At 63.6% G+C, this 25,862-nt stretch overlaps 3 protein-coding genes across 3 annotated transcripts; all 3 read right to left on the reverse strand.

Annotated features, from left to right (window-relative positions):
• Positions 1 to 578: 578 nt before the first annotated feature.
• Positions 579 to 5,530, reverse strand: SCN4B (sodium voltage-gated channel beta subunit 4). Its single transcript, XM_030965011.1, has 6 exons — positions 5,373 to 5,530; positions 4,918 to 5,185; positions 2,041 to 2,204; positions 1,160 to 1,385; positions 919 to 1,048; positions 579 to 672 (listed from the first exon to the last, which is right to left on the reverse strand). Exons 2-6 carry the CDS (start codon positions 4,967 to 4,969, stop codon positions 579 to 581), a joined length of 666 nt encoding a protein of 221 aa, XP_030820871.1. The 5' UTR covers positions 4,970 to 5,185; positions 5,373 to 5,530.
• Positions 5,531 to 12,362: 6,832 nt separating this feature from the next.
• Positions 12,363 to 17,682, reverse strand: SCN2B (sodium voltage-gated channel beta subunit 2). Its single transcript, XM_030964910.1, has 4 exons — positions 17,469 to 17,682; positions 14,828 to 14,994; positions 14,456 to 14,666; positions 12,363 to 14,358 (listed from the first exon to the last, which is right to left on the reverse strand). Exons 1-4 carry the CDS (start codon positions 17,536 to 17,538, stop codon positions 14,159 to 14,161), a joined length of 648 nt encoding a protein of 215 aa, XP_030820770.1. The 5' UTR covers positions 17,539 to 17,682; the 3' UTR covers positions 12,363 to 14,158.
• Positions 17,683 to 19,846: 2,164 nt separating this feature from the next.
• On the reverse strand, positions 19,847 to 22,060 carry JAML (junction adhesion molecule like). Its single transcript, XM_030964779.1, has 6 exons — positions 21,836 to 22,060; positions 21,218 to 21,443; positions 20,795 to 20,906; positions 20,444 to 20,504; positions 20,170 to 20,265; positions 19,847 to 20,008 (listed from the first exon to the last, which is right to left on the reverse strand). The coding sequence occupies exons 1-6, from the start codon at positions 22,058 to 22,060 to the stop codon at positions 19,847 to 19,849; spliced, it is 882 nt and encodes a 293-aa protein (XP_030820639.1).
• Between the last annotated feature and the right edge of the window lie 3,802 nt (positions 22,061 to 25,862).

The following is a 25,862-nucleotide window of genomic DNA, read 5'->3' on the forward strand; positions in this document are numbered from 1 at the left end:
GGCCAGGTGGCTGCCTGGGGAGAAGCCCCCCTGCCCCCAGGGATGGCCCTGGGACACGGGCACCTCCCCAGCCCTGCTGTGGGAGGGAGACACCGAGGCACGGGCCTGCGGCTGATTTGGCTCTCCAGTGTGCTTATCACAGCCCTGCTTCCTCCCATCCTCCCACGCCACGCCATCTGCACGGCCGGCCCTGAGCATCCTTCCCTGCTCCAGAAACCTTCTGGATGCAGCGGCAGCAGCTCCCAGCCACCTCAGCTCAGCACCGCCAGCGCCCAGCGGGCCCCCGGTGCCCAGCGCCCGGCCCCGGGCACGGCACCCACCCTGCCCGGCCCCTGCCCTGCCCGGCACCCTCTTGCCTGTGCTCAACCCAGCAGCCTCCCAGTCCGAGTCCGCGAGAAGCTCCCAGTCCCCCCGGCAGCCGCAGCCCTGTCGGAGAAGCAGTGCAGGTTGCAGGCACGTGTGTAATAGAAACATGTCTCAAGCGCTGGCAGTTCGGAAAGAAAACAAAAGGGGAAGGCTCGTCCCGTGCCCGGGCTCCCGCGGCGGGGCGAGGCGGGCGCGGGGCGCCGCTGCTCCGTTCATGCCTTTGGTGGAGCTTTTTGTTCCGCCTTGGAGCCCGCCAGGCCGTTCTCGGTGTTGTCGTTCCCTGACGAGCTCACCAGACACTCCTTCCTGCACGGGGAGAGTGCACGGGCAGCTGAGAGACCCCCGAGTCTGGCCCCGAGAGCCCCCCGAGTCTGACCCTGAGAGCCCCCCAAGCCCGACCCTGAGAGCCCCCTGAGCCTGACCCTGAGAGCCCCCTGAGCCTGACCCCGAGAGCCCCCCGAGCCCAGCCCTGAGATCACCCCGAGCCCAGCCCCAAGAGCCCCCCAAGCCCGGCCCCCTCACCCTGACCCCACGGCAGTGCCCCTCACTCACTTCCCATCCTGCGTCTTCTTGATGATGAACAGCACCACCCTCTTGATGAGCATGAAGAGGATGAGGAGGCCGATGAGCCCCCCCACCACGCCCACGATGATGAGTGTCACAGTGTTGTCTGTCTCCACCACTGCGGGAGAGAAGGTGCTGAGGGGGCTTGGGAGGGGAGCAGGGGGCTCCCAGCTGTACATCCCACGCCAAAAACCCCAAAAGCTCCTCCCCACACCTGGCCAGCACTCACTCTTGTGGACCACGGTGAGGATGATGGTGGCGTTGTGCTGGGCGTTCCTCTCCCTGGGGTTCTTGACGTGGCAGGTGTACTTGCCAGCATCGCTGAACTCCACGCTGTTCAGCACGATGGAGATGTTGTTGTCCTTCTTGGTGGTGGAGCCCACGAACTCCACCCGCGGGTTGTGCCAGATGAGGGTGGGCTCTGTGGTCTTGGTTTTTATCTTGCCGTGGTAAATCTGCAGAGGCAGGGGGCTGGATGAGCTGGGTGAGGGAGAGGCTCACGCTCTGCTGGCGGTGCCCAGACTCAGCTCTGCCCACACAAATACCCCCACCAAATGTCCCACTACGCTCCATTAATGCAGGAATGGCCGTGGAGAGGAACCTGATCCTCGTGGGGAGCAGCAGATCCAACCTGCCCTGAAGAAATGGAACAGACCATGCAAAAAAATGGGAGATCCCCAGAGAAAGTGAGCTCCTTTGATGGCCAGAGCTGCTCCAAACCAGCCCTCCTGCTGAGGAACTGAGGAGCCAAATATTCCCAGCAGGAAGCAGATCTATACAGACCCTTTCATATTTCAAAGCAAGTGAAGGGGGAAATGAACCATATTTTGCCCTAAGCGCAGATTTACATCTGAACAGCCAATTTATGAAAACAAATGAGCCTGCAGGCAGCAGCGAATCTAGAACAGCTTTGTGCCAAAAGCACGATGTTCTGGGGTATTTGAGTCACCCCTCGGCACAGCCTTGTCCCCCCCAGAGCTGGTGACACGGAGAGAAGGACATCCTGCACGAGGAGGAAGGGAACTGTGAGAACTGCAGCGCTGAGCCGCGCTGGGGAAGCACAACAGGACCTGCCAGGGAAGCACAGGCAGAGCCCAGAGAGCCACCCACCAGCTCTGTCGTGTTGAAATACCATTTGAAGACCAGGTCCTGGAAGCCCATGCAGGTGCTGAAGGTGCAGGGCAGCAGGACATTGGAGTTATTCAGAGCTGTCACCGTGTTGGTTTTCCCCACCGACACCTCCAGGGCGAAGGCGATGGCCAAGACGTGCAAACCTGCCAGGGAGAGGGGAGCAGGGAGTGAGGCCAAGGCTTTGTCGCCCCTCGTCCCCTTTGGCACGCCAGGCTGCCACGGCAGGAGCCTGTCCCCAGCCCTAGAAGGGCTCGGTGACAGAGGGGACCCACAGGGACAGGGGCTGGGTCACCCTCAGAGACAGCGCGGGTTCAAACAGAACCAGAATATCCCCAGGAAGAAAGCGAGCAAATGAGAGCCCTGATTTGCATGTTATCCACAGGCCTCAGCTGGACCTTAAAGGGGGAGAAAAAAGCCAAGGCGAAGCAGAGCTCTGTTCTTCAGGCAGGAGCTGGAGCAGCAATTAGCGAGGCTGTCCTGGCCGCCTGCCACCCGCTCTCCCTCCCGCTGCCCTGCCCTGCCCTCGGGAGCAGCCCCCTCACGTCCAGCAGAGAGAGCCCTGGCTCCCTCCGGAGCTGCCTGGTGACCTTCAAAGTGCAGGAGGCAGCTCGCCTGCTCCTCCTCGGCTCCCCCCTTCAAAGTGCAGGAGGCAGCTCGCCTGCTCCTCCTCGGCTCCCCCCTTCAAAGTGCAGGAGGCAGCTCGCCTGCTCCTCCTCAGCTCCCCCGAGCAGGGAGAGAGGAGCAGGGAGAGAGGGGCACGGAGAGAGGGGCAGGGAGGGGCCCAGCTGCAGCCGAGCACTCCTGGGGTGCAGGGACTGGCATTGCACCGGGCTGGGTCACCACTGTCCTCACAGATCCTTTCTGGGAGCACAGGGATACTCTGGTCCTGGCCAGAGGAGCAGGCCCGCTCGCCATCCCCATGCCAGCACTGCCCTGTGCTGTTTGTGTGATGTGGCATGGCTAAGATGTGACACGGCCCAGCCAGCAAAGCACTGTCCTCCCCTTTCCCAGACCTCAGCCAGCCCTGCAGAGCTTTCCCTGGGTTTTGTGCCCAGAGCTTTTCCCAGGGCTGCAAGGCAATCCCCAGCTGCCCCAACACCTCAGCTCGGACACGCTGCCCCGTCAGGGCCAGATTCTCCTCTCTCCGCAGCCGCCTCAGCTGCTGATTTATTCTCCCACACAAGCCGGTGCTAACAACTCCCCAGGCACGTCGCAGCCGGAGCCAAGCCCGAGAGCCCTGCATCCTGGGCTCCGGGCCCTGCTGCAGTGCTGCATTGCAAGCACTGCAGGCGAGGAGTTATTTAACTTTACACAGGAGCACTCCTCATTCTGCTCCAGAGGCAGGGAGTGGTTCCCAACAGATGGAATCTCCTGCAGCTCTCAGGCTCCTAGAGCAGCCCTGGGGGTGCTACAGAGGGGACTTCACAGGCAGGAGTGTCCCAGGGGACAGGAGCTGTCCCCCTGGAGCAGGAGTTGGCAGAGGGATGCCTGGCTCTGCAGGTACCTCTGAGGCTGCAGCGTGCTGCAAGCGTACACTCGCAGGAAAGATGATTCCTGGCAGCTTGCAACACTTCAAAACCTGTCTGCCACCCTTAGAATGTAACCTGAATTGGATGTGTGGGGTAAATCGAGGCTGACCTTGTTCCTGTCGTCCTGTGCTCTCAGGAAGACAAAGCTGATATGTTACCACTAAATAAAGCACCGAGGAAAACACGCTGGGGGAGCAGTGACCGACCCTGACACACACCAGCTCTCAGCTGTGCCTTTCCAAACCCTCCCAAAGCTGCTGCACTTTGCACCACCAGACCTCCAACCCTCGGGGCCACTCCTGTGGGGGCTCCAGGCTCCCTCCTGTGCCTGCAGGCACCTGCATTTCCCAGGGAAGCAGGGAGCAGCCGCTCCCGCTGCCGCCAGAGCCTTGGCTGCCTGCGCTTTGCCCCTGCAGAGGGAAAGCCCCCAGAGCCAGGGGGCTCTGTGCTCAGCCCGGGCTGCCCTCTGTGGGAAAGCTGCTCGAGAGAAACTTTCACTGCCCATAAAAGTCAGCGTGACATCCTGGCGCAGGCAGCAAGCCATGCCTGGCAGGCTGGCCGGGCTCCTCTCCAGCGGGTTCAAAGAGAGGAGCTCCCTGCCCAGCCCAGCCCGAGCCAGGTGCGCTGTGCTCCGGGACAGGACACACGGCCCTCACCTCTCCCTGGGTAGGGCTGTGCCCTGGCTCCGTGCTGCAGCCAGGAGCCCGCTGCCACTCCCTGTAGAGCTCAGCATCCCCGAAATCTACAGACACAGAGACCCGCCCTGCACTCCCCTGCCCAGTGCCCTCCCCAGCCCCCTGCCCACCTAAGCGACTCGTGGGACCCTGTTCCCACCTCCACGCCCTGCACCCCAGATCCCTGAGTGCTCTCGAGCCTCTCCGAGTCTCTCCTACCACCCCAGTGCCAGCTCAGGTGCTGGCACCCAAATCTTGCAGGGGGTCAGGTACTTACATGCTTTTTTGCGTCTCCAGCATCCTTTAACTTAAGAACTTTGCCCTCTAAAACGCCTCCCACGGGAGTGCCCCAGCAGCAAGCGCTGCGCAGCCAGCCCTGGGTTCCAGGCTGAGGCGAGGATGACCCGCGGGAGCAGGAGTGCAGCGGGGGCGTGAGGCTGATGCAGGTGGCCGGAGCCTGCCCCAGGTGTGCAGCGGGGAGGGAGCGGCTGCCAGCCCCTCCCTGCGCCCTGTGGCGGGGGATCTCGGGCATCCCCGGCCACAGGGCCGGGCATCATGCTCCAAGCAGCGGCCCCGCGGCGCCGGTCGGTCCCCGCGGCGGGGACAAGCACATGCGGGGGGTCGTTGTACCAAAGGAACCGTAAGACGATGACCTGTCGGCGGGCGTGCTGGCGCTGAAGCAGTGCACGGGCTCCCCGCGGGCATCCCCCGGTGCCGGGCAGGCAGCAGCGCGGTCCCCGCCGGCCGGGGGTCGGCAGCGGGGCAAAGCGGGGTGCAGCCGCAGTGCTCGCAGGAGAAGCGCTGGCCACGGGAGCGCCGCTGCGGGCAGGGCAGGGGCTGGAGCCGGGACTTCGGAGCTGGGGCTCGGCTGCGAAGTCACCTTGGCCGAGTGACTTATCCCCGGCGCTCCGGACCGTCCGTCTGCAGAGCGGAGAGCGGCGTTAGCGCCCGCGGGCGGCATCCCCGGGCGCGGCGGGCGGGGCGCAGGGGATGGGTGCGGAGCGGGGACCCCCGCCTGGGGCAGGGTCCCGGCCGGGGAGCCGGGGTGGGGGGACACGGGACGCGGGCGGTACCCGGAGGGGTCCCCGCAGCCCTCGGCGCCCCTTACCCAGGAGCGCGGCCAGCAGGCGCGGCGCGGCGCGGCGGCGAGCGGCGGGCGAGCCCGGGGCCATGGCTGCGGCGCGGGGCGGCGCGGAGCGGAGCGGAGCGGTCCCTGCTGCCCGCAGCGCCCGGCTCTGGCCGCCCCCGCCGAGGGCGAGCGGCGCCGGGCGGGGCCGCGCCGGGCGGGGCTGCGCTGAGCCCTCCTCCGCGCTCCTCCGCGCTCCTCCGCATCCCTCTGCATCCCCCCGCGCTCCTCCGCACTCCTCCGCACCGCCCCGCGCTCCTCCGCATCCCCCGGCGATCCTCTGCATCTCCCCGCACTCCTCCGCGCTCCTCCGTGATCCATCGCATCCCTCCGCATCCCCCCGCGCATCCCCCCGCGCACCCGCCCGCCCGGGGATCGGGGAGCTCTCCCTGGGCCGGGGCAGTGACGGTTCCCCTGGGCTCGGCACTGATGGAGCCGCACCCCGAATCCTGGGAGCAGTTTTGGGCCCCTCGAAAGGACATTGAGGGGCTGGAGTGTGCCAAGGGGGATGGAGAACCAGTGGGATGAGGAGAGGCCGAGGGAGCTGGAGGGTTTGAACTGGAGAAAAGGAGGCTCGAGGGGACCTTCTCGCTCTCGTCAACTCCCTGACAGGAGGGTGGAGCCAGGTGGGGGTCGGGCTTTTCTGCCAGGTAACAAGTGACAGGACAAAAGGAAGCGGCCTTAAGCCGTGTCAGGGGTGGTTTCGGTTGGATTTTAGGGAAGGTTTCTTCACTGAAAGGGTTGTCCAGCCCTGGCACAGGCTGCCAAGGGCAGTGGTGGAGTCACCAACCCTGGAAGAGTTCAAACCATATGGTTGTGCTGACCTTGTTCCCCAAGGATTTTGGGTTCCCAATCCCAATTTTTGGGTTCAAATCCCCATTTTTTGTGTTTCAAACCCCAATTTTTGGGTCTAAAACCCCAAACTTGGACATTTTGACTCGCCCTCGAGCAGCTGGGGCAGGAAATGTGTGGCAGCTTTGTCCTTTCGCACCTGTGGTCCGGCCATGGGCCGCCCGTGCCGATCCAGCCCCAGGTAACAGGCGTGGCCTGAGCGGCGCTGCTGGTACAGACGTAGAGCACGTGGTAGTTCTTGAACATGCATTCCTTGAAACGGCACTCGGGGGTGAAATGTACCTGAAAACACACCTGAGAGTTACCTGAGATACACCTGGGCACAGCTGGATACAGCTGGGGGCACCTGGGAACAGCTGGGCATTCCTTGAACTGGCACTCGGGGGTGAAATGGACCTGGAAATACACCTGGAGTCACCTGGGGCACACCTGGATACAGCTGGAGTTACCTGGGATACACCTGGGGGCACCCACATAAACCTGGATACACCCAGGCCATGCTCCTTCCCCTTTAAGGCCACGCCCACTCACTGCCAGGACACGCCCACTCACAGCCAGGCCACGCCTCTTGTCCCAAGCCACGCCCACTCACTGCCAGGCCCTGTCCCAAGCCCCACACTTGGAGATGGGGTTTGGAGATGGCCTTGGCAGTGCTGGGTTGATAGCTGGGCTTGATCTTAGAGATTTTTCCAACCTCAGTGATTCTGTGGTGGCCTGAAAACACTGGGCTGGTGTTGCCCTGGGCCGCCTTGGGAAGAGGTGCCCTCCATCCCTGAGACAGACAGCAGACACTTGTGGGATGCAGAGCCAGCCCCCGATGGCTGCAGAGGGACCCGCCTGGCGCCAAAGGGAACGCTCAGATCTCATTTTTCTCACCGTGCTCTTGTTCCGGGATGATTGGCTGCACAAAAGTTCCCGTCTCAGCCACCTTTTCTCGCATCCATTAGGCCGCGGGGCCCTTCTAATGGAAACCCCGGGGCGTGATGTGGGCAGGCAGAGCTTCACCTCCTTGCCCAGGTCCATTAGCCAGGGAGCTCTGTGCAGAGAGCAGTGTTTGCGGGAGGTGATGCAGCCACAGCGGGAAGGGGAGGAGGCGCTGCTGCCCTCCTGGAGCAGGAACGGCGCTGGATTTTCTCTGGGCTGCAGTGACACAGGGCACACATCCTGGCAAAGCTCACCCCAGGGACCAGGCATGGCCTTCCCGAACTGGACTGATGGGGTTTTGGCTGTGAGAGCAGCTCACCTGCAGGGATGCTGCCTGCACGTCTAAAATGCCACAGCCTGTCACCTTCAGGGCACCTTAGGGCTCCCCATCCCCACCCAGCCCCCTCTGCAGCACGAAGCAGCAGCAGAGGAGGGAAAGCAGGAGGCTTTGCAGGGCACGGGGACATCCCAGGGGAGCCGGGGAGGATGCCAGCAGTGCCTGTGGGTTGAGGCGTTAGGGCTGCAGAGCTGGCAGGAGAGGCAGGAAAAATCCCGGCGGAGCGGGCAGGGCAGCGCTGGCAGCCGGCGCTGCGGGAGCGGCAGCGTGCACGGCTCTGCTGATGCAGCAGAAGGTGCCTTGGCGGGCACGGGGATGGATTCGGGGAGGGGAGGGAGTCAGGGAGGGATTCAGGAGAGGGAGGGATTCAGGGAGGGGATGGATTCAGGGAGGGGATGAATTCAGGGAAGGGATGAATTCAGGGAAGGGATGGATTCAGGGAAAGGATGGACTCAGGGAGGGGATGGACTCAGGGAGCTGATGGATACAGTGAGGTGATGGATACAGGGAGGTGATGGATGCAGGGAGGTGATGGATACAGTGAGGTGATGGATGCAGGGAGGTGATGGATACAGTGAGGTGATGGATACAGGGAGGTGATGGATGCAGGGAGGTGATGGATGCAGGGAGGTGATGGATACAGTGAGGTGATGGATGCAGGGAGGTGATGGATGCAGGGAGGTGATGGATACAGTGAGGTGATGGATACAGGGAGGTGATGGATGCAGGGAGGTGATGGATGCAGGGAGGTGATGGATACAGGGAGGTGATGGATGCAGGGAGGTGATGGATGCAGGGAGGTGATGGATACAGGGAGGTCATGGATACAGTGAGGTGATGGATGCAGGGAGGTGATGGATGCAGGGAGGTGATGGATACAGTGAGGTGATGGATACAGGGAGGTGATGGATACAGTGAGGTGATGGATGCAGGGAGGTGATGGATACAGGGAGGTGATGGATACAGGAGGTGATGGATACAGGGAGGTGATGGATACAGTGAGGTGATGGATGCAGGGAGGTGATGGATGCAGGGAGGTGATGGATACAGTGAGGTGATGGATACAGGGAGGTGATGGATACAGTGAGGTGATGGATGCAGGGAGGTGATGGATGCAGGGAGGTGATGGATGCAGGGAGGTGATGGATGCAGGGAGGTGATGGATGCAGGGAGGTGATGGATACAGTGAGGTGATGGATACAGGGAGGTGATGGATGCAGGGAGGTGATGGATGCAGGGAGGTGATGGATACAGTGAGGTGATGGATACAGGGAGGTGATGGATACAGGGAGGTGATGGATACAGTGAGGTGATGGATGCAGGGAGGTGATGGATGCAGGGAGGTGATGGATACAGTGAGGTGATGGATACAGGGAGGTGATGGATACAGTGAGGTGATGGATGCAGGGAGCTGATGGATACAGTGAGGTGATGGATACAGGGAGGTGATGGATGCAGGGAGGTGATGGATGCAGGGAGGTGATGGATGCAGGGAGGTGATGGATACAGTGAGGTGATGGATACAGGGAGGTGATGGATGCAGGGAGGTGATGGATACAGTGAGGTGATGGATACAGGGAGGTGATGGATACAGGGAGGTGATGGATGCAGGGAGGTGATGGATACAGTGAGGTGATGGATGCAGGGAGGTGATGGATGCAGGAGGGGAGCAGCGCCTCAGGCACTGTGTGGGGACGGGAGAAGAAGCACAATGTTTGCTGGAGCATCACTAATTGTGAGAGGGCAGGCAGAGGGATCCTCGGGGTGCAGCGATGCCTGTCACCCCTGCAGAGGTGCCTGAGGGCTGGTGGGGCCAGAGGAACAGGTGAGTTTGAGGCCAGCATGCAGCACACAGGACCTGCAGCAGCAGCAGGGACCTGGAAGAGCAGCAGCCCTACCCTGGTGCAGGGGCAGGTGTGGAGGAGCCCCTCCCGGGATGCTCAGGTGCCTGCCGAGTTTGTTTGCTTTTGGGATGCAAGCTGGGATGCATTTGGCTAAAGTGCCACTGAGAGCCATGCCAGCAGAGCCCTAAATCCTTCTGGAGGCAGGAAGGCTGGGAAACCTGGCTGCAAGGGTTGGCCAGTAAACACCACAGAGCTCCTGTGGGGCTGGCACAAACGGGGTGCGCTGGGCAGGTGGGCACCCAGCAAATTCCGTGCTGACGTGGCCCTGCAGCCACATGTCCCTGCTGAGCAGGGCGGCAGCCTGGCACCCCCTGCCCGCTGCCCCGCACGCAGCCGCGGGGCTGGCAGCGGGACAACGGCTGTCACCAGCGCCTGATGGAGCTGTCACACTCGGCAGCTCCAGCCGGTCTCCTCGGCCGACTGATCCCGTGAGACAGCTGCCACCGCCGCGGGCCGGAGCAGGGCTCTGCTGTCCCCAGCCCCGCCGGTAGCAGCTGCCCTGGCATTTCAGAGCGCGCAGATGTCCGGCGTGGGACCCGCGGTTCCTGCGGCTCAGCGGAAACCTGTTCTGCTGAGCCCAGCGCCAGGATGCCGTGTCTGGTTTCAGGGAAGGCGAGCACCCTGTGCTCGGACACTGTCACCTCCCCGGGGACAGGAAGGAGGGCTCAGGGTGCTGCCAGCTGGCTCACAGCCTGCCGGGGCGGGGGCACGGTGTACCCTCAGTCCTCTTCACCTTGCACTGGCGGAGCCGGGAGGGTTAACATGCCAGGCTGCTGCTCTCCGAGGAGGGCTCCTGCCTCCCTCCACGTGGCTCCCGACCAGGTAGGGCTGAGCAGAGCGCTTGGGCTGCAGCTCTGGCACAGCGCTGGCCCCGGCTGCCCTGGAGCATCCTGCCAGGCTCTGCCCCCCGAGGACAGCCCCAGCCTCATCCCAGAGCTGCCCGAGGCAGACGATGCTGAGCTCCCGGAGCAGGCAGAGCCCTCCTGCCGATGGAGGGGGAGGAGGAGGTGGCAACGCTGGAACAGAGCTTCCCATCAGCACCTTATGTTTACTGCAAGGTCCTCTGGCTGTGACCTTTAAGAGACAAGGTAGCCTGGCATCCCGGCAGCCGGCGGTGGGCAGGAGGCACCGCAGGGATCCGGCTCTGCAGGACTGTCCTGGCTGGGCTGGAAGCTGAGCCAGAGCTCCCGGGCACAGACTGCGGGTGAGTACCTGGTTGCTTTTGTCATCCCGGCTCTCGGCTGCCTGCAGCTCTCCCTCGGAGCGGTGCTTTCCCCTCTCGCTGCGCTGCCGCTGCCTGCTCGCCCCCGCCGCGGGGCTGCCTGCCCTCCGGAGCGCACAGGTTCCTCACCCCCTTCCTTCCTTCCACCGGCCCTTTAAACGCGCAGGGGAAGAGCGGCCGTGTCCCCCGGCAGCCACTGCAGAGCATCTGCAAGGATCGCTGAGGCAGCCCTGCTGTATCCCGGGAGAAAGTTTGATCCTGACCCGGCAGAGCCCGAGGCCACCCCCACCGGACCCTCCCTGCTCTGTCCCCCAGAGCTGCCCCTCACACCCCTCACTGCCCCGGCCCCCTCTGCCCCAGGCTGTTCCTTTCCTGGTGCCCCTCTTTGCCCCCCAGCCCCGGAGCAGGGCAGCGTTGCAGGGATGTGGCTCTGGACTCTCCCTGAGACACCCCAGCAGTGCCTGTGACTGCACAGCAGCAGGCAGGGGTCCCTGCCACCTCCCAGCCCCTCTCTTGCTCTTTAACACCTGTAATCCCACCTGGCCCCGGGAAATGTCAGTGTTCTGTAACAAGGAATGTCCGTGGTTCTGGAGAATCTGTGGAACCCCAGTGCTGGGGGGTTCTGTCACTGCCCTCAGTCCCTGCAGTGAGAACTCCTCCTTGGCGTGTCCCACGGGGTCTCCTCTGTGATCCCACTGCTCTCCTCAAGTTTTTTGCCAGCAACATTCTAACGAGCATCCTAAAAGCGCCGAGGGGTCCCCCACCCCCTTTGCCCATGGCTGAATCTGGTGGGGACAGCCCCACATTGTCCTCCTCCGGGGAGCTGCTCCTCCCTGCACGCCAAAGTTGTTCCAGGGATCGATTTGCTGCACTTCCAGAGCTGCAGGACTGTGCCAGCAGGACAGTGGAGGTGATTTGGGTGCCCTTCCTTGGCGAGGGAGAGGTGCCACGGGAAGCTGGAAGTTTCCCGCAGCGCTGACCCCACACTGAGGTGCCCAGGGCGCTGTGCCCAGCAGGGACAGGGACAGGGACAGGGACAGGGACAGGGACAGGGACACGGGCAGAGCTCATCCCACTGGCACTGCTGCTGGGAAGGGGGCAAGGCAGGGCTGGAGGGTGGAAAGAGGGGCGGCAGTGCCCTGGGGCAGCCCCTGCCTGTGTGAGGAGTTGGGATGCACCGGCGCTTGGCAGCCCCAGTGAAGGGCAGCAGGGAGAGGCAGGGCGGATCAGAGCTTCCCTCGTGTCTCCACGGCGGCTGAGCTGATGGATGTGCCCATTAACTGTGCCCCAGTTGTGTCGTGCTGCTCCGGAGCATCCCCACGGCGCTGCTGGACCGGGAGAGCAGCCGGGTACGGGTGTCCATCACCCAGTGCGTGCCCTGGGCTCTGCTGGAGCCTGCTGAGCCTTACCTGCCACGAGCAGCCATCAATCCCAGCTCTCTGAGGAGCACAGTGCAGAGGCTGACAGGTCCTGGGGGCCCCACAGTGGGTGTGGAGCACCCCTGTATCTCCCCGTGGGAAGGCTGGGGCAGCACGGGCCACGCTCCCACCCCCAGCTCTGCCCTGGCTCCGTGCCACCTCCCAGCACAGAGCTGTGCACACACGGGGTGCCCTGGGCTCCCTCAGCACCCAAAACACCCCTCCGGACCAAGGAACGGGCTCATCCCCCCAGGCAGAGCAGGCCAGGCTGCGGCACAGAAGCATCGAGGGCAAAGTCGGTGTTTTGTTGTTCTTTTGTTTGTTTGACTGTACAAAGAGCAATAAAAACATCCCACTCTCGGCAGAGCGCTTGGCAAGAGGGGAAGGCGCACGCCCGAGGCAGAGCAGCCCCTCGTGTGAGTACAGATCCGTATTTGTCAGCTCTGCCGGGCACGGCCGTGTACAGACAGATGCATTGGCGAGTTGCAATCCAAGGGTAGTGCACGAGAAGAAATGAAAGGCAGATGCAAGAGTGGTTGTGTGCAACGCTCAGAGGCCTCAGCGCCCCCGAGGCGCTGGCTCGGTCCCACCAGGAGCCAGGACAGCCCGGTGCGGGAGCCCTGCGGCACCGCGGGCTCTGTGCGGGGCGGACAGCCCGGCCCTCCCGGGGAAGGGGACGGGCGTGGGACACGGCACATTCCTGCTGCGGAGGGCGGGGAGCAGCGTGGAGCCCGGCGGGGTCGGGTGGGATGGACGGGGCACGTGGGGCCGGGGTGGGAAGCGATGGGGCAGAGCGGGGAGGGCAGAGCTGTCCCCCATCCCTGGGGCCTGATGGCATTGCCGGGATGGCACCTACACCGGGACGTGGCAAAGGTGTCCCTTCTCTGCACGGGGACGTGGCAAAGGTGTCCCTTCTCCCCTGGCAGTGCTGCTCGTGGGTGACAGGACCTCCATCCCCTGCCCCTGGGCAGTGTCCCCTGTGGCTCCGGGCACTGTTCCCCTCCTGGCAGCCACGGCAGGAGGAAAGCTCAGGCCTGGTGCCACAGGGGACGCTGCCCTGGGTCATTCCCTGCCTGAAGCCCCGGTGCTGCAGCCAGCACTGCTCACCTGGCAGGTGAGGCAGGTGGCACACGGGGCTGGGCACGCTGGCAGTGCATTGCCATGGCAGTTACAGTGTGCAGGGCTCTGCAGGGAGGCTGCTCCAGGGTGACAGAGCTGTCCTAACTCTGGGCCTGCTCTTGTGCCCAGTCCTTCCCAGCAAGTGCCCAAAGGCTCCTCTCCCTTTCAGCAGCTCCCTGGCCCAAGCAGCCTCACCCCAGCACTCCCCACACCCCAGTCTGACACATCAGCAGGACATTTCCACCACAACCACCCTCCCCAAGAAGGAAAGGAGCACAAAAAAGTCAGCCCAGCACCTTGGGCTGAGATGCTCAGACCCAAAACCAGCCCGAGAGGCAGAAGGGTCCATCCCTCACACACCAAGGGCTGTTAATGGTTCCAAAACACTGCAAAGCTCCAGGACACTGGCTGGGCTCGTGGCCTTGGCCTCTGACTTCTGAGCAGTCCCTGAGGAGCACGAGCTTGCAAGGAGGAGCCTGGCAGCTATTGGGATCCCTGGGAATGGGAACACCAGTGCCAGCGGCCCGGGCACAGCAGGAACACCTCAGGATGAGCCCTGACCCCAAGGGCAGACTGCTGGCCCCTGCTCACATTTTCTCCTGGGACAGAGAGCAGACAATGGGGCACGGGGCTGCCCACACCCCTCTGTCCCTCCTGGCACCCCCTGCTCCAGCCCCTCCATGTGTGGGGGTTGCACAGGTCCCCCCTCACCCACCCCAGCCTGTCCCCAGCACCTCCTCACTGCACTGGCACAACCCAGAGCAGGGGACAGGCTGGTCCCAGCTCAGCCTCAGGGGCCTCAGCCCCTCTCCCCAGCCCTGCCCAGCCCAGCCAGGCTCCAGGGACCTCCTCTCTGCGCCCTGCTCCAGGCTGGGGTGGGTGTTGGCATGGAAGGAGGGATGCTCTGGGGAGACAGAAATCCTTGCTCTGGGAAGCACATCAAGAGGGTCACACTGTACAGGGGGCAGCAGGGAGGGGCGGGCAGGGGGCCTTTACTTGGTGCCCTCGTCCGGGTTGCCTTCACCGTCCGTCTTCCCTTCCTCCTCCGTCTTCTGGTCGTCCGTGTTGAGCCTCTGCTGCTTTTTCCGGCGCACGCATTTCACCACCATCAGCACCAGGATCACCACGGCCAGGAAGCCGCCCACGGAGGCGCCCACGATCACGGCCACCGTCGAGTCGTGCTTGGGGGGCTCTGGGGACACAGGGATGGGCTCAGGGTGTGCAGGGGACAGGCAGGGCCCTGCCAACATCCTGCCCCCGCGGGTGCCCCCAGCGCCGGCACCACTGACCTTTGGTGAGCACCTTCAGGCTGATCTTGCCGTGGCCCCGGTGCCGGTCCGGGGGGTTCAGCACGTAGCAGTTGTAGGTGCCCTCGTCCTCCAGCTGCACGTTTTTGAGGGTGAAGGACACGTCGTACTTGGCGGGGTTGCCGGTGAACTCCACGCGGTTCCCGAAGCGATCCAGCTGCTTGTTCATGATCTTGGTGCGGAACTGCAGGAACTGGGCAGCCGTGGGGACAGCGGGTGAGGCAGCGTGTGGCACCCCACGGGCTCGTTTCCCAGCCAGGCACCCCCTCCCTGCACGTGCTGCCCTGTAAGAAACCCCCAGCAAAACCCTCCGAGCCGCTCCCAGGCCCCCAGCAGATCCCCAGCGAGACTCACCAGCTCCTCTGAGCAGTTACTGCACTCCTGGTACGTCCAGTTGAGGGAAAACTGCTTGTTCTCCACCTTGTAGCAGGAGTTGAAGGTGCAGGAGAGCTTCACAGAGGAGCCATTCAGGGCATTGATGATGGGAGGGGCCATGACCTCCATGCCCAGCCTCGGGGGCGCTGCCAACGTAGATGGATTTGGGGGGTGTCACGGGCAGCTGAGCTGCCACCCTGTCCCCACGCTGCCCTGCCTGCACAGAGCTCTCCCTGGGGCCTGGCATTTCCTTCCAGGCACATCCACACACTCTGCATCCAGCCAGGAGCAGAATTTCCCTGCCCAGCAGGAGCAAGGGGAGCAGCCCTGGCACCGACCCTGGGCTGGGCAGGCACAGCATGATCCCTGCTCTGCCAGGGCTGGTGACCCTGCTGTGCCACCCCGGTGCTGCCTGCGGGCCAGCCCTGCTGCCGGCCGTCCCCCGGGGCTCTGCTGCTGCGGGATCCATGGCGCTGGGCGAGGCTGCAGCGTCAGCACGCGGGGCCGGCGCCACAGCCACGCGCAAATGATGGCTGAGCTCATCACATCGCATTCCCGGCAGGACACGGCTCCGGCAGCAGGGCTGGCATCTGCCAGGGCCGGCCCCGGCGCTCCCGGGGGAATGCAGATGCTTTCCCCTGCCAGCAGAGCCCAGCGAGGATTCTCCAGCTGGGAATGACCAGAGCGAGTCCCAGGTCTCTGCTGGGGGAACGAGGCCAGTCCCTGAGCCCTGGCCTTGCTGAGAGAGGGGCTGTACCTGGTGCAGGGCAGGACTCACCTGGGGAGGGGCAGGGATGGGTGTCTGTGCCCTGCTCCCTCCACTCCTTCCCTGCAGCTCCCCTGAGCAGCACCCAAGCATCCAGCACTGTTCCCAGGCTGGGCAGGGGGAACAGGCTCCTGAGCAGCCCAGCTGGCTGCAAGCACCAGGCCAGGCCCTGAGAGGCACAGGGACACGGGGACAGCGAGCCCTGGGAGGGGACAGAGTGTCCTGGGGGGCCGTGACACCCTGCAGGGCCACTGCCACCAGGGGCTTCAGTGATCACCTCACCTCTCCCCTTGGGCTGCTGCTCTTTGCTCTCAGAGCTCCTTGCGAGGCCAAGCTGGGCGCAGGTCAGGGCGGCTCCGGGCTGCTCCGCCTGCAAGCAGGGCAGGAAAGGGGCCAGGCTCTGCAGCCAGGGACAGGAGCTGTGCCCGGGCTGCAGGTACACTGGGCTGGGCAGCTCCCACTGCCAGCAGCACTCTGAGGCTCCTGGGGGCTGAGCTCAGGTATGGACAAACCCTGGGACAGCTCCCGGCTGTGCTGGCAGCCATGGGGACATCCCCCATCAGGGACACAGGGATGGGCACAGCTGGTGTGTGGGGATGGCTCACAGCGCCCAAGGCAGGAGGAAGCGTCCCAGTGTCACAGCCTTGCTGCCCCATGGCAGCCACCACCTTTGGTGCCTCCAAGAAAACCTTGCAGGGATGGGAGAGAAGAGCCAGGAGCTGGCCTGTCCCAGCAGGAGTGGTTGGAGGGGATCCCTGCCTGGAATCATTGTCTGAGTGCCCCTCACAGGGTGCCCTGTGTGCCTGCAGGTGGGTGACCTGGCCTTGTCCCTTGTCCTCAGGGCTCCCCAGGGCTCTACAGAGGGATGAGGTGCCACCACAGCAATCCTGTCACCACCCCAAGCAGGGACAGCACGGCCTGACAGGACCTAGAGGCACCCAAGTGGGTCCCAACTTTGCCTCTGGCCGGGCACTGAGCCCTGGGGGACAACGGAGGTGAGGGAAGAAACCCCCAAAACCCCCAGGACCATCCAGGCCGTGTCCTGCAGCGCTGTGCTGGCTCCCAGTGCTGCGCCCGGGCTGGGGGACAAACAGCAGCCTCTGCAGCAGCCCTGGCCGGGTGTTGTAGCCTCCTTTGCCAGGCTCTCTCCTCGGGGACAGGCAGCCCATCAGGAGCTCCGGGACAGCGATCACAGGAGCGGAGCATTCCCGGCCGGCAGCGATCGATGCGGCCGCGGGGCTGCTGACACAGCGCTGCTGCTGCTGCTGCTGCTGCGGCCGCGGGGCATGCACGGAGCCGGCCCCAGCACGGCCACCGGGCGGGGGACAGCCACAGCCACCGCCACAGCCCCTGCCAGAGCCCGCAGGACAGGCACAGGGCAGCACAGCCCGCCTGGCAGCGCCCGAAGGACAGCAGAGCCCACCTGGCAGCGCCCAAAGGACAGCACAAGGCAGCAGAGCCCACCTGGCAGCACCCAAAGGACAGCACAAGGCAGCAGAGCCCACCTGGCAGCACCCAAAGGACAGCTCAGCCCACCTGGCAGCACCCAAAGGACAGCACAAGGCAGCCCAGCACCCTCCCAGCCCTGTCCCCACAGCAGCCCATTCCCCTGCCCGCCATGCCAGGGGCTCAGTGCTCCCCAGCCAGGATGCAGGGCGTTTTTAGGAGGAGATGCAGCGGCACCAGAGCCCCCACCCTGCCCAAAAGCAGGTCACCCTGGCTGCTGGCTCTCTGCAGGGCGCACGCCAGCCCACCTCCGTGCCCATCCCTGCTGGCACACGGGCAGGGGCTCCTGGCAGGGGCACGGTGTCTCCCCAGCTGGGCACATGCAAGGGGGCTCAAGCCGACACTTACCCAGCGAGAGGAGCAAGGTGAGGCCAGTGAGGAGCAGGGTGGGCTGCGGGAGCCAGCCTTCCGGGCTCATTTGGACGGACTTTAGTGTGTGGAGAGGACGTGGTGTTGGTGTGGGTGGTGGAGGTGGTGGAGGTGCTTTTTCGAACGCCCGGGTTATTTGCAGGTGACATAGAACATTAGAGCCGCTTTCTCCCCACAGCCCAATATGGCTGGAGCGGTGCTGGGGCGAAAAAAAGCAGTAAATGCTGTGGTTGGTGGATTGCAGCCGCCGGAGTGGGAGGGCGGAAAAATTTTCCCCTGAACTGCAGGCACAGACAGCTCCTGGCGCTGCCGGCTCCGCGCTCTGTGCACGGGCTGGGGCACACGGGGGGTTCCTGACCCCCGGGTGAGGTGGGGACGCTCAGGTGTGTCCCCTGTGCCCCGCTGGAGGCTGGCAGCCAGCCCTGCTCGCACCATCCACGGCAGCATTCCCGTTCTGGAGAGCCCAGCGGGGCCCAGAGGGTTGGAAATGCCCACCTGGAGGCGGGCAGGGAGCAGAGGGGCTGCTCCAGGCTGGCAGCAGCAGAGGGGCCCGAGCAGCCCAGGCAGGATGCCCCAGGTGGGCTGCAGCAGGTAGAGGTGCTCCTGCTCACCTGCCCGCTCCTGGACAGCTCCATCCCTGCCCAGGGCTGCCAAACTGCTGGGGCTCCTTCCCCTTCTCCAGCAGGATCCTCTCCCAGGATAACAGCTCTCCTCTCCCAGGACAACAGCTCTCCTCTCCCAGGATAACAGCTCTCCCCTCCCAGGATAACAGCTCTCCCCTCCCAGGATAACAGCTCTCCCCTCTCCCAGGACAACAGCTCTCCCCTCTCCCAGGATAACAGCTCTCCTCTCCCAGGACAACAGCTCTCCTCTCCCAGGACAACAGCTCTCCTCTCCCAGGACAACAGCTCTCCTCTCCCAGGATAACAGCTCTCCCCTCCCAGGATAACAGCTCTCCCCTCTCCCAGGATAACAGCTCTCCCCTCTCCCAGTCCTGGGACAGGGAGGTTCTGCCCAGCAGCAACAGGGCAGGAGAAACTCTTTGGTCCCCTTGGCACCACCAAGGAAACCTTTGGGCCCCACACCTGGGTTCCACTGCAGGGATGGGGGCAGCAGGACAAGGAGGGACCTCCTGGAGTCCAGAGGGGCAGTGACAGCGCTGCTCAGGCCCTGGGACACGGGGACAGCATCCCTGGGGACAGAGGGGAGGGATGCCCCAGAGCCCGGGCACTCCAGAGCCGGGGAGGCGGGAGGGATGGAGAGGGGAGGATGCAGAGGGGGGGATGCAGAGGGGGGGATGCAGAGGGGGGGATGCAGAGGGGGGATGCAGAGGGGGCTCTGCTGCCTGACCACAGCCAGGACAGCCGGGAGAGGAGGCACGGCAGCGTCCCGGCAGCTCTGCTCAGCAAACACTGCACGCACAGCACTTTGCCACCCATCCTGGGCAAGCAAAGCCCGCTCTGCTCTGCTGCCACGGCCGCCACGACCCTCCAACGGCGCTGTGCCACCCCCCGACCCCCCAGACCCAGCTCCGGGATCTGGTTGCTCCCAAATCCCGTCCTGCTGCTGCCTGCGGGAAAAGAGAGCCGGGTGTCAACGAGAACCAAGGAGCGCAGCGCGGCGCTGCAGTGAGCGGCAGCGGTGGGAGGTGGAGGGTCCCGGCTCCCTCCGCACCTGGAGGTGTCAAACATCTATAGATAGCGCCCGGCACCAGAGATAGCGCCCGGCACCCAGAGATAGAGCGGGAGCAGCGCCAGCGCCCGCCCAGGCGCTGCCCCGGGGCCCGGGGGGGGTGGCCGGGCTCCCCCTGCCCATCACCGGCTGCTGGCCATGGCCAGGGACGCACGGGGGGATCCCGGTGCCCGCGGGCTCTGTCCTGCTCCCCTCAGTCCCCATCCTGCTGCCAAGGACCCCGTTTGTGCCCCGTTTGGCTTTGCTCCTGCCTGGCGCCCCGTGCCAGGCTGCCCATGGGTTCAGAGGTTGCCGGGCCCTGGGCCAGGCAGGTTTTGGCACACTTGGACATCACATGCTTAGGCTGGAGGTGAAACGAAGACAGCATCAGGGAAGACTCCCTGAGTTTTATTATGTACAGAAAAACACTGTGCCAGCTCCTGCTGCATCTCCCCCCTCGGGGATCCTCACCCTGGGCCGGGGTCAGAGCTGGAGCGTGAGGCTGTGCCCACTCTCTGGAGCCCAGGGGGCAAGAGCCACAGGCACAGGGGTGCCCTGGTGCCCTGCACACAGCTGGGGTGGGCTGTGCCCCGGCAGTGCCCTGGCACGGGGCACACAGTTCCCAGTCCTCAGAGGGACAAAGGTGTCTCGGACACACCTGGAACAGGGCTGCCATCCACACACAGCTACTTCTGCAGCTCTGGGGGCTGGGGAAGAGCCTCCTCTGGCCTGCTGTGGGGCTCCTGGCCCTGTCCATGCCCCTGGGTGCCCTCTGCTATCCACTCTGACGGGATGGCTCTCTTGGCCAGCTCCACGTAGACGCCGTTGTCGCGGCAGTGAGACGGGTGCTGCAGGAGCAAGGGACAAGGTGTGAGCCTCACCACGGGTACCAGGGGGGTTTGGGGGCATGGGATGCTGGGGTCTGACAGGGAGTGAGGCCCTGGGTGCCACGGCCCTGGTGAGGGGGGCAGTGGTGTGGGGGTCCCACCATGCCTGCTGAGCTCCTCACCATGGTTATGTACGTGTCCTCAGCTCTCCTCTTCTTCTTTGCTTCCTGCTCAGCCTTGGGCACCTCAGCTCCAGGGATTGAGGTGTAGATTGCTTCCTGCGAGGGGCAGATCAGGCCGTTTGGGTCTGAGCAGCCCCCAAACACTCAGGCTTGCCCAAACACAGGGCGAGCTGCGAGAGCCACGGCTGGAGCTGGCCAGCCAACGGCCCCTGGTGCCTGGGCAGGGTGGGATCCCCCCCTTGCCTCCCCAGCCCCAGTGACCCCTCCCTCTCACCTCTGCTTTGCCTTTGCTGCTGCTCTTCCCCATCCTCTCCAGGGCCGTGACGCTCGCAAACCTCGAGGGAAGGCAGCAGCAGTGTCACCTCCGGCCAGGAGCATCGCCCGCTCCTCCCGTCCCTCCCTCCCTCTCCCGGGACACTGCCACCCCTCAGCACGCACCCGGGCCAGGCTGTCCGCGCTGCTGGCACAGCCCAGGAGGTTTGGGAGCCGAGGGGACACACGCGGTGACACTAGATGGCAGCAGGAGGCTGGCACCCCACACCTGGGCAGCTGAACCCTCGCACCTGCGGGCACCAGGGAGGGCTGCAGGGAGCTCACCCCCCTAAACCCAGAGCGGCGTTTTTACCTCTTCCTCACGCAGAGCCCGGCCAGGAACGCCACCACCACGGCCACGCAGCCGCAGCCCACCACGGCCGGCCAGAACCCGGAGTCTCTCGGGGGCGCCGCATCCTCGGCACCTGCGGGGGGACACCGAGGCGGGGATGGCACCGGGGGGACACCGAGGCGGGGATGGCACCGGAGGGACACCGAGGGTGCACTGGAGGGCAGGGGATGGCACCGGGGGGACACCGAGGAGGGGATGGCACCGGGGGACACCGAGGCGGGGATGGCACCGGGGGGACACCAAGGAGGGGATGGCACCGGAGGGACACTGAGGCGGGGATGGCACCGGGGGGACACCGAGGCGGGGATGGCACCGGAGGGACACTGAGGCGGGGATGGCACCGAGGGGACACCGAGGGGGGGCAGCCCCGGGAGCATCGCGCACCTCTGGGTGCCGCGGGGCTGACGAGCAGCACCGTGCGGCTCCTGAAGACGCTGCTGGTCTCCAGCAGGCGCAGCTCGCACTCGTAGGTGCCGCTGTCGTTGAGACGCAGGTCCTGCAGCAGGATGGAGCCGTCCCAGCGGGAGATGTTCCCCCGCCACTGCACCCGGTGCTTGAAGCGCCCCGCGGGGACGCCGTGGTTGCTGTAGTAAAAAAACACCATCTCCTCCTGCCAGGGCAGCGCAGGATGGCAGGGGCAGGATGTCAGGTGCCTGTTCCTCCTCAAGAGCTCTCAGTTCACACTTTCTCCCTGTCCCGTGGCTGTTCTGGGTGACTCTCATGGAAAGCCCCAGGATGCTGCTCCCCCTCTGCTGCAGGAGCTGCCCCCACACGGGGACCCTTCTTCCTCTCATGGAAACTTCCTCTCCTCATGGCCTGGTGGCAGGAGGATGGGCTTCCCCACAGCCTTTCTGGGGCTGCTTCCCCATGGCTGCTTCCCCATGGCTGCATCCCCACAGCCTCCCCAGGGCTGCATCCCCACATCCTCCCCAGGGCTGCCTCACCCTCTCTCCCCTGCCACCATCCCCATGTCCCCTTTGTCCCAGCCCTGTCCAGACCCACCTGTGTGCCAGCTCCTGCCCTGTGCAGCCAGTCCACTTTGTGCAGGGTCCATCCCTTGCTGTCGGGGTCCAGGAAGAGGCACTGCAGCAGCACAGAGTCCCCAGCCCTAGCCCGGAGCTGGGGCTCCATGAACACCTGGGCAGCCCCTGTGCATCGCCCTGCCGGGGACAGGGACAGCAGCATGAGCCCGGGGAGGAGGGCCAGCTGCAGCCTGCCTGTCCCCATGGCTGTCTGCTGTGCAGGGCAGCCTGGGGCTCAGGGCCCTGAGCAGCCCAGAGGCCCAGCCCGTGCCTGAGCCCTGCTCAGGGATGTGGGATGTGGGGCAGTGCATCCTCCCGCCGCCACACCAAGGGCTGCTGCCTGTGATGCAGCCGAAGGGGAGCTGGGAAGCTCAGCCCCTGCCCTCCTGAAGCACAGCCCCTGCCCTCCTCGCCTCGGAGCCAAAGCCTGCAGCTCCTCCTGTGACTCACTGCCTGGGAGAACCTGTGCTGCTCTCATCTCCACCAGGCCAGGGGCGATTCCAGCGCTTCACACGAATTTCAGTTCCTCCCTCACTGCCCATTTGGCTTCCTTCCCCTTTGCTCACAGGCTCCAGACCTGGGCTTGTATTTGTCTGGCCATGTAACCACAGCTTGGGGTTTCCAGAGCAGCTGGATGGTGGGAAAAAAGCAAAGCAGGGGAACATCACAGAGCCAGAGCTGACAGCCCGCACGAGGCAGCTGCGGCTGCAGAGCGGCGGCAGGAAGGGGATTAAAGGTCTCCTCTGAGCTAAAAGCTTCTGTGAAGCGAGTGGGGCACAAAATGTCACTGGGGCTCGTCAGCCCCACCTGCCCCAGCCTGCAGTGGCCCTGCAAGGGGAGGCTGAGGCTCTGCTGCTGTTTGCTGAGAGCTGATTCAGCCCAGGGGAGCTGCTCAGACAGGTAGGCTCATCCTCTGCGCCCAGCCTGTCCACAACCACCGAGGGCTGGGCCCTGGCCAAGCACCAAGTGCTTGTCTGAAACCCTGTAAATAATGAATGCAAAGTGCTGCAGCTTCCCAAACAAGTTCTGTTGGTCTTGACCAGCTGAGGAGCTGAAAATGACAAATATTTGCCAGCGGAGAGGACCAAGGGAGCTGCCTGCCTCGAGCAGAGCCAAAATCAATACCTTGGAAACCTCTCCCTGTACTTAGAGTTGGTGAAGCAGTTCTGCTTCTTTCAAAGCCTTGGAGCCTCAGTGCAGGGCAGATGCAGGGATGGCAGTGCAGTTTGCAGGCTGTTTACAGGGGACATGAGCACACACAGGGCCAGAGAGGGGCTGGCACCCAGGAGACGAGCAGCTCCACAGGAGGAGAGACACTGATGGGTCTGAGAGCAAAGGCAGAGGGGAAAGCAGAGGGGAATAAAACTTAGAGCTTACCCAGCCATGTCAGCAGCAGGGCCAGGCTCAGCAACGCCTTCATCTCCCTCTGAAAAGAACAGCACAGGTGACACATGCTCCAGTGTCCCCTGGGGCAGGACACCAAGGGCTGGCAGCCAGCTCAAGGCCAGAGGAAGACTCTGGTGTGCAGCCTCTGGGGTTGGGGGGCTGGAAATCAGCACAGCACAGAGGGCAGAGACAGGGTTCTGGTTTGTGGGACCGCCTGAGCCTGGAAAGGAGGAGCGAGCATGGGGAGAGGGCTCAGCCCCTTCATCTGTGCACCTAAGCCAGTCACCATTCTTTCCGGTGGTTTGGGGGTCGAGGTCTGACATCTGAGCTGAGATGCTCACAGCTGTTTACTCTGCTCATCAGAGAAGCTGGGTCCTAAAACACGACCTCCTGCTCCAGGTCTAACCCTGCTCCTGGGCGCTGCTCGCCTGAGAGGCTCTGCTGGAGCAGGGCCACATCTGATCTCTGCTCCAGCTCCACCTGCTCCACATCTCTCAGAACAAAGCTGACTTCTCCTTTCTGCAGGTTTGTCCTCCAGCCCAGGGAAGGACTGGCTGCCACCCCAGAAGGTGCCAGGCAGTGTCCCAAGGGAGGCAGGGCTCAGCACCCTGCTGCCCTGTCCCTGCTCCACGGGTCCCAGCTGGGGCCCTTCACTTGAGGGTGAGTGGTTCCTGAGAGCAGCTCTCCTGGCCCGAGAGCCCTCGTGTGAAGCTGCAACTGGGGCTGCTGTGACCTACCAGCAGGTATTTTCCAATACTGCAGAAATGAAATAGAAATAGAAAGACAAGAGCTGAATCATCTCTGGCATTTTGGTGGCTTCTCTCGTTTTGCTCCACTGTGCAAGGGAGAGGCTCTCCAGGCCAGCCTCAGACCCAGAATCAGCTGCTGGGGACCCTTGGATCAGTTCTAGGCTGAGAAAATCACTACAGCTTTGTACCTTCATCACCTCGCCCTTTCCACCAAACAAAAATCCTGAGAAGTTGCAGCAAACCTTCTGGAATTCGCTGCCATCTGCCTCTCCAAACACAGGACCCCTCTGGGGCTGGTTTTTGAGCGGTTTGCTGCGCTCTGTGCAGCTCTGCCCTGACACACTTGGCTGCACAGCCGACCTACAAACACAGCTCCTGCTCAGCCCCAGGCCCTCAGCACAGCTCAGGGCAGCAGGCACAGCCAGGGCAGTGCCAAACCTGCAGAGCTGCACTCCCCAGGACCACCCCCTGCAGCAGCCAGAGCAGCAGCCAGCTCAAACCCAGTCCCGTTTGACTGCAGAGAGCTGAGATTTCTGTGCCCAGAACCTCCCACAGCTCTGGGGCTCTGGGCTGTGTTTGCCAGCAGGTCCTTGCTGGGTTTATTGCCCTGGTTTTGAGGAGGATTTCTGCTCCTGGCTGGGAGCACATTTAACATGTTTTTGCAGGGTCTCCCTGTGACACACAGCAGTGAGAGGGTGCTGGGAGGCGCCAGCTGGAGCCAGCACCCACTCACCAGGCTGCTCTGAGTGTGCCAGTGCTGACACATCCGAATCCCCTCTCCCAAACAGACTGGGGGAAAAGGGGCACAGCCTGCACATGGCCTTCACATCCCCTGCCTTTGCACATGGCAACCGAGCCCCTTCTGCTCCTCTGGTTCTCTTCTCAGGAAAAACAAATGAAAAAAAACCACCCAGAAATAAATATTACAGCAAAAATTACTCACCTAGAGTGGCCTGGAAAGGTCAGCCTGTCTTGCACGTTCTGCAGCAGCTGATTCAGTGCCTGAATCCGGAGTATCTGAATCAGTTGCTAAATCATCTCGAGGTTGCATATGCAAGATGTTTCTTGGCAGGTTGGGTCTGATGGTCACTTTTACACAACAGAAAGCAGAACATGAAATCAGGATGTGCAACACAGAGGGGAAACCGAGTGCAGATGCATCTGTCCCAGAGGGGTGATGGGGCAGCTCCACAGGCACCTGACAGGAGAGCTGGGGCTCAGGCCAAGGTGAGGGACCGGCCTGACCAGTCCCAATGACCAGTCCAGGACACAAGAGGTTCCTGGCACACCTCCTGCGTTGTTTTGGGGCCCAGAGCTGCTCAGAGAGCTGTCACTGCTGCACCTGGGTCCTGTCCCAGTGAGGCAGCAGCACTGGTGATGGGGCTGTGCCTTCCTCCTGGGGCTGCCAGCGCCCTGAACCTGCCTGGCCCAGCACAGGCAGCTGCCTCCTCCTGAAACACACACCAGGCACGGATTGGCCTCTGCTGCAGCCCCCCTGGCTGCTTTGAAAGACCATTCTCACCCTTCCTCTTTCCTTGAACCGCCAGAGTAGCTCCTGCTCCCCATTCCAGCATCCCCTCTCCCCATTCCAGCTTCCCATTGCTCCCCATTCCAGTATCCCCTCTCTCCATTCCAGTATCCCACTGCTCCCAATCCCAGTATCCCCATTCCCCATTCCAGTATCCCACTGCTCCCCATTCCAACATCCCACAGGTCCCCATTCCAGTATCCCCTCTCTGCATTCCAGTATCCCTTTTCCCCACCCCAGTATCCCCATTCCCCATCCCAGTACCCCTATTCCCCATCCCAGTATCCCATTTTCCCCCATCCCAGTACCAGTGCCTTCCATGGCACACTGTTACAATAAAGCAG

Source organism: Camarhynchus parvulus, chromosome 24, assembly GCF_901933205.1.
Source record: "Camarhynchus parvulus chromosome 24, STF_HiC, whole genome shotgun sequence".
In the NCBI taxonomy this organism is placed as follows: domain Eukaryota; kingdom Metazoa; phylum Chordata; class Aves; order Passeriformes; family Thraupidae; genus Camarhynchus; species Camarhynchus parvulus.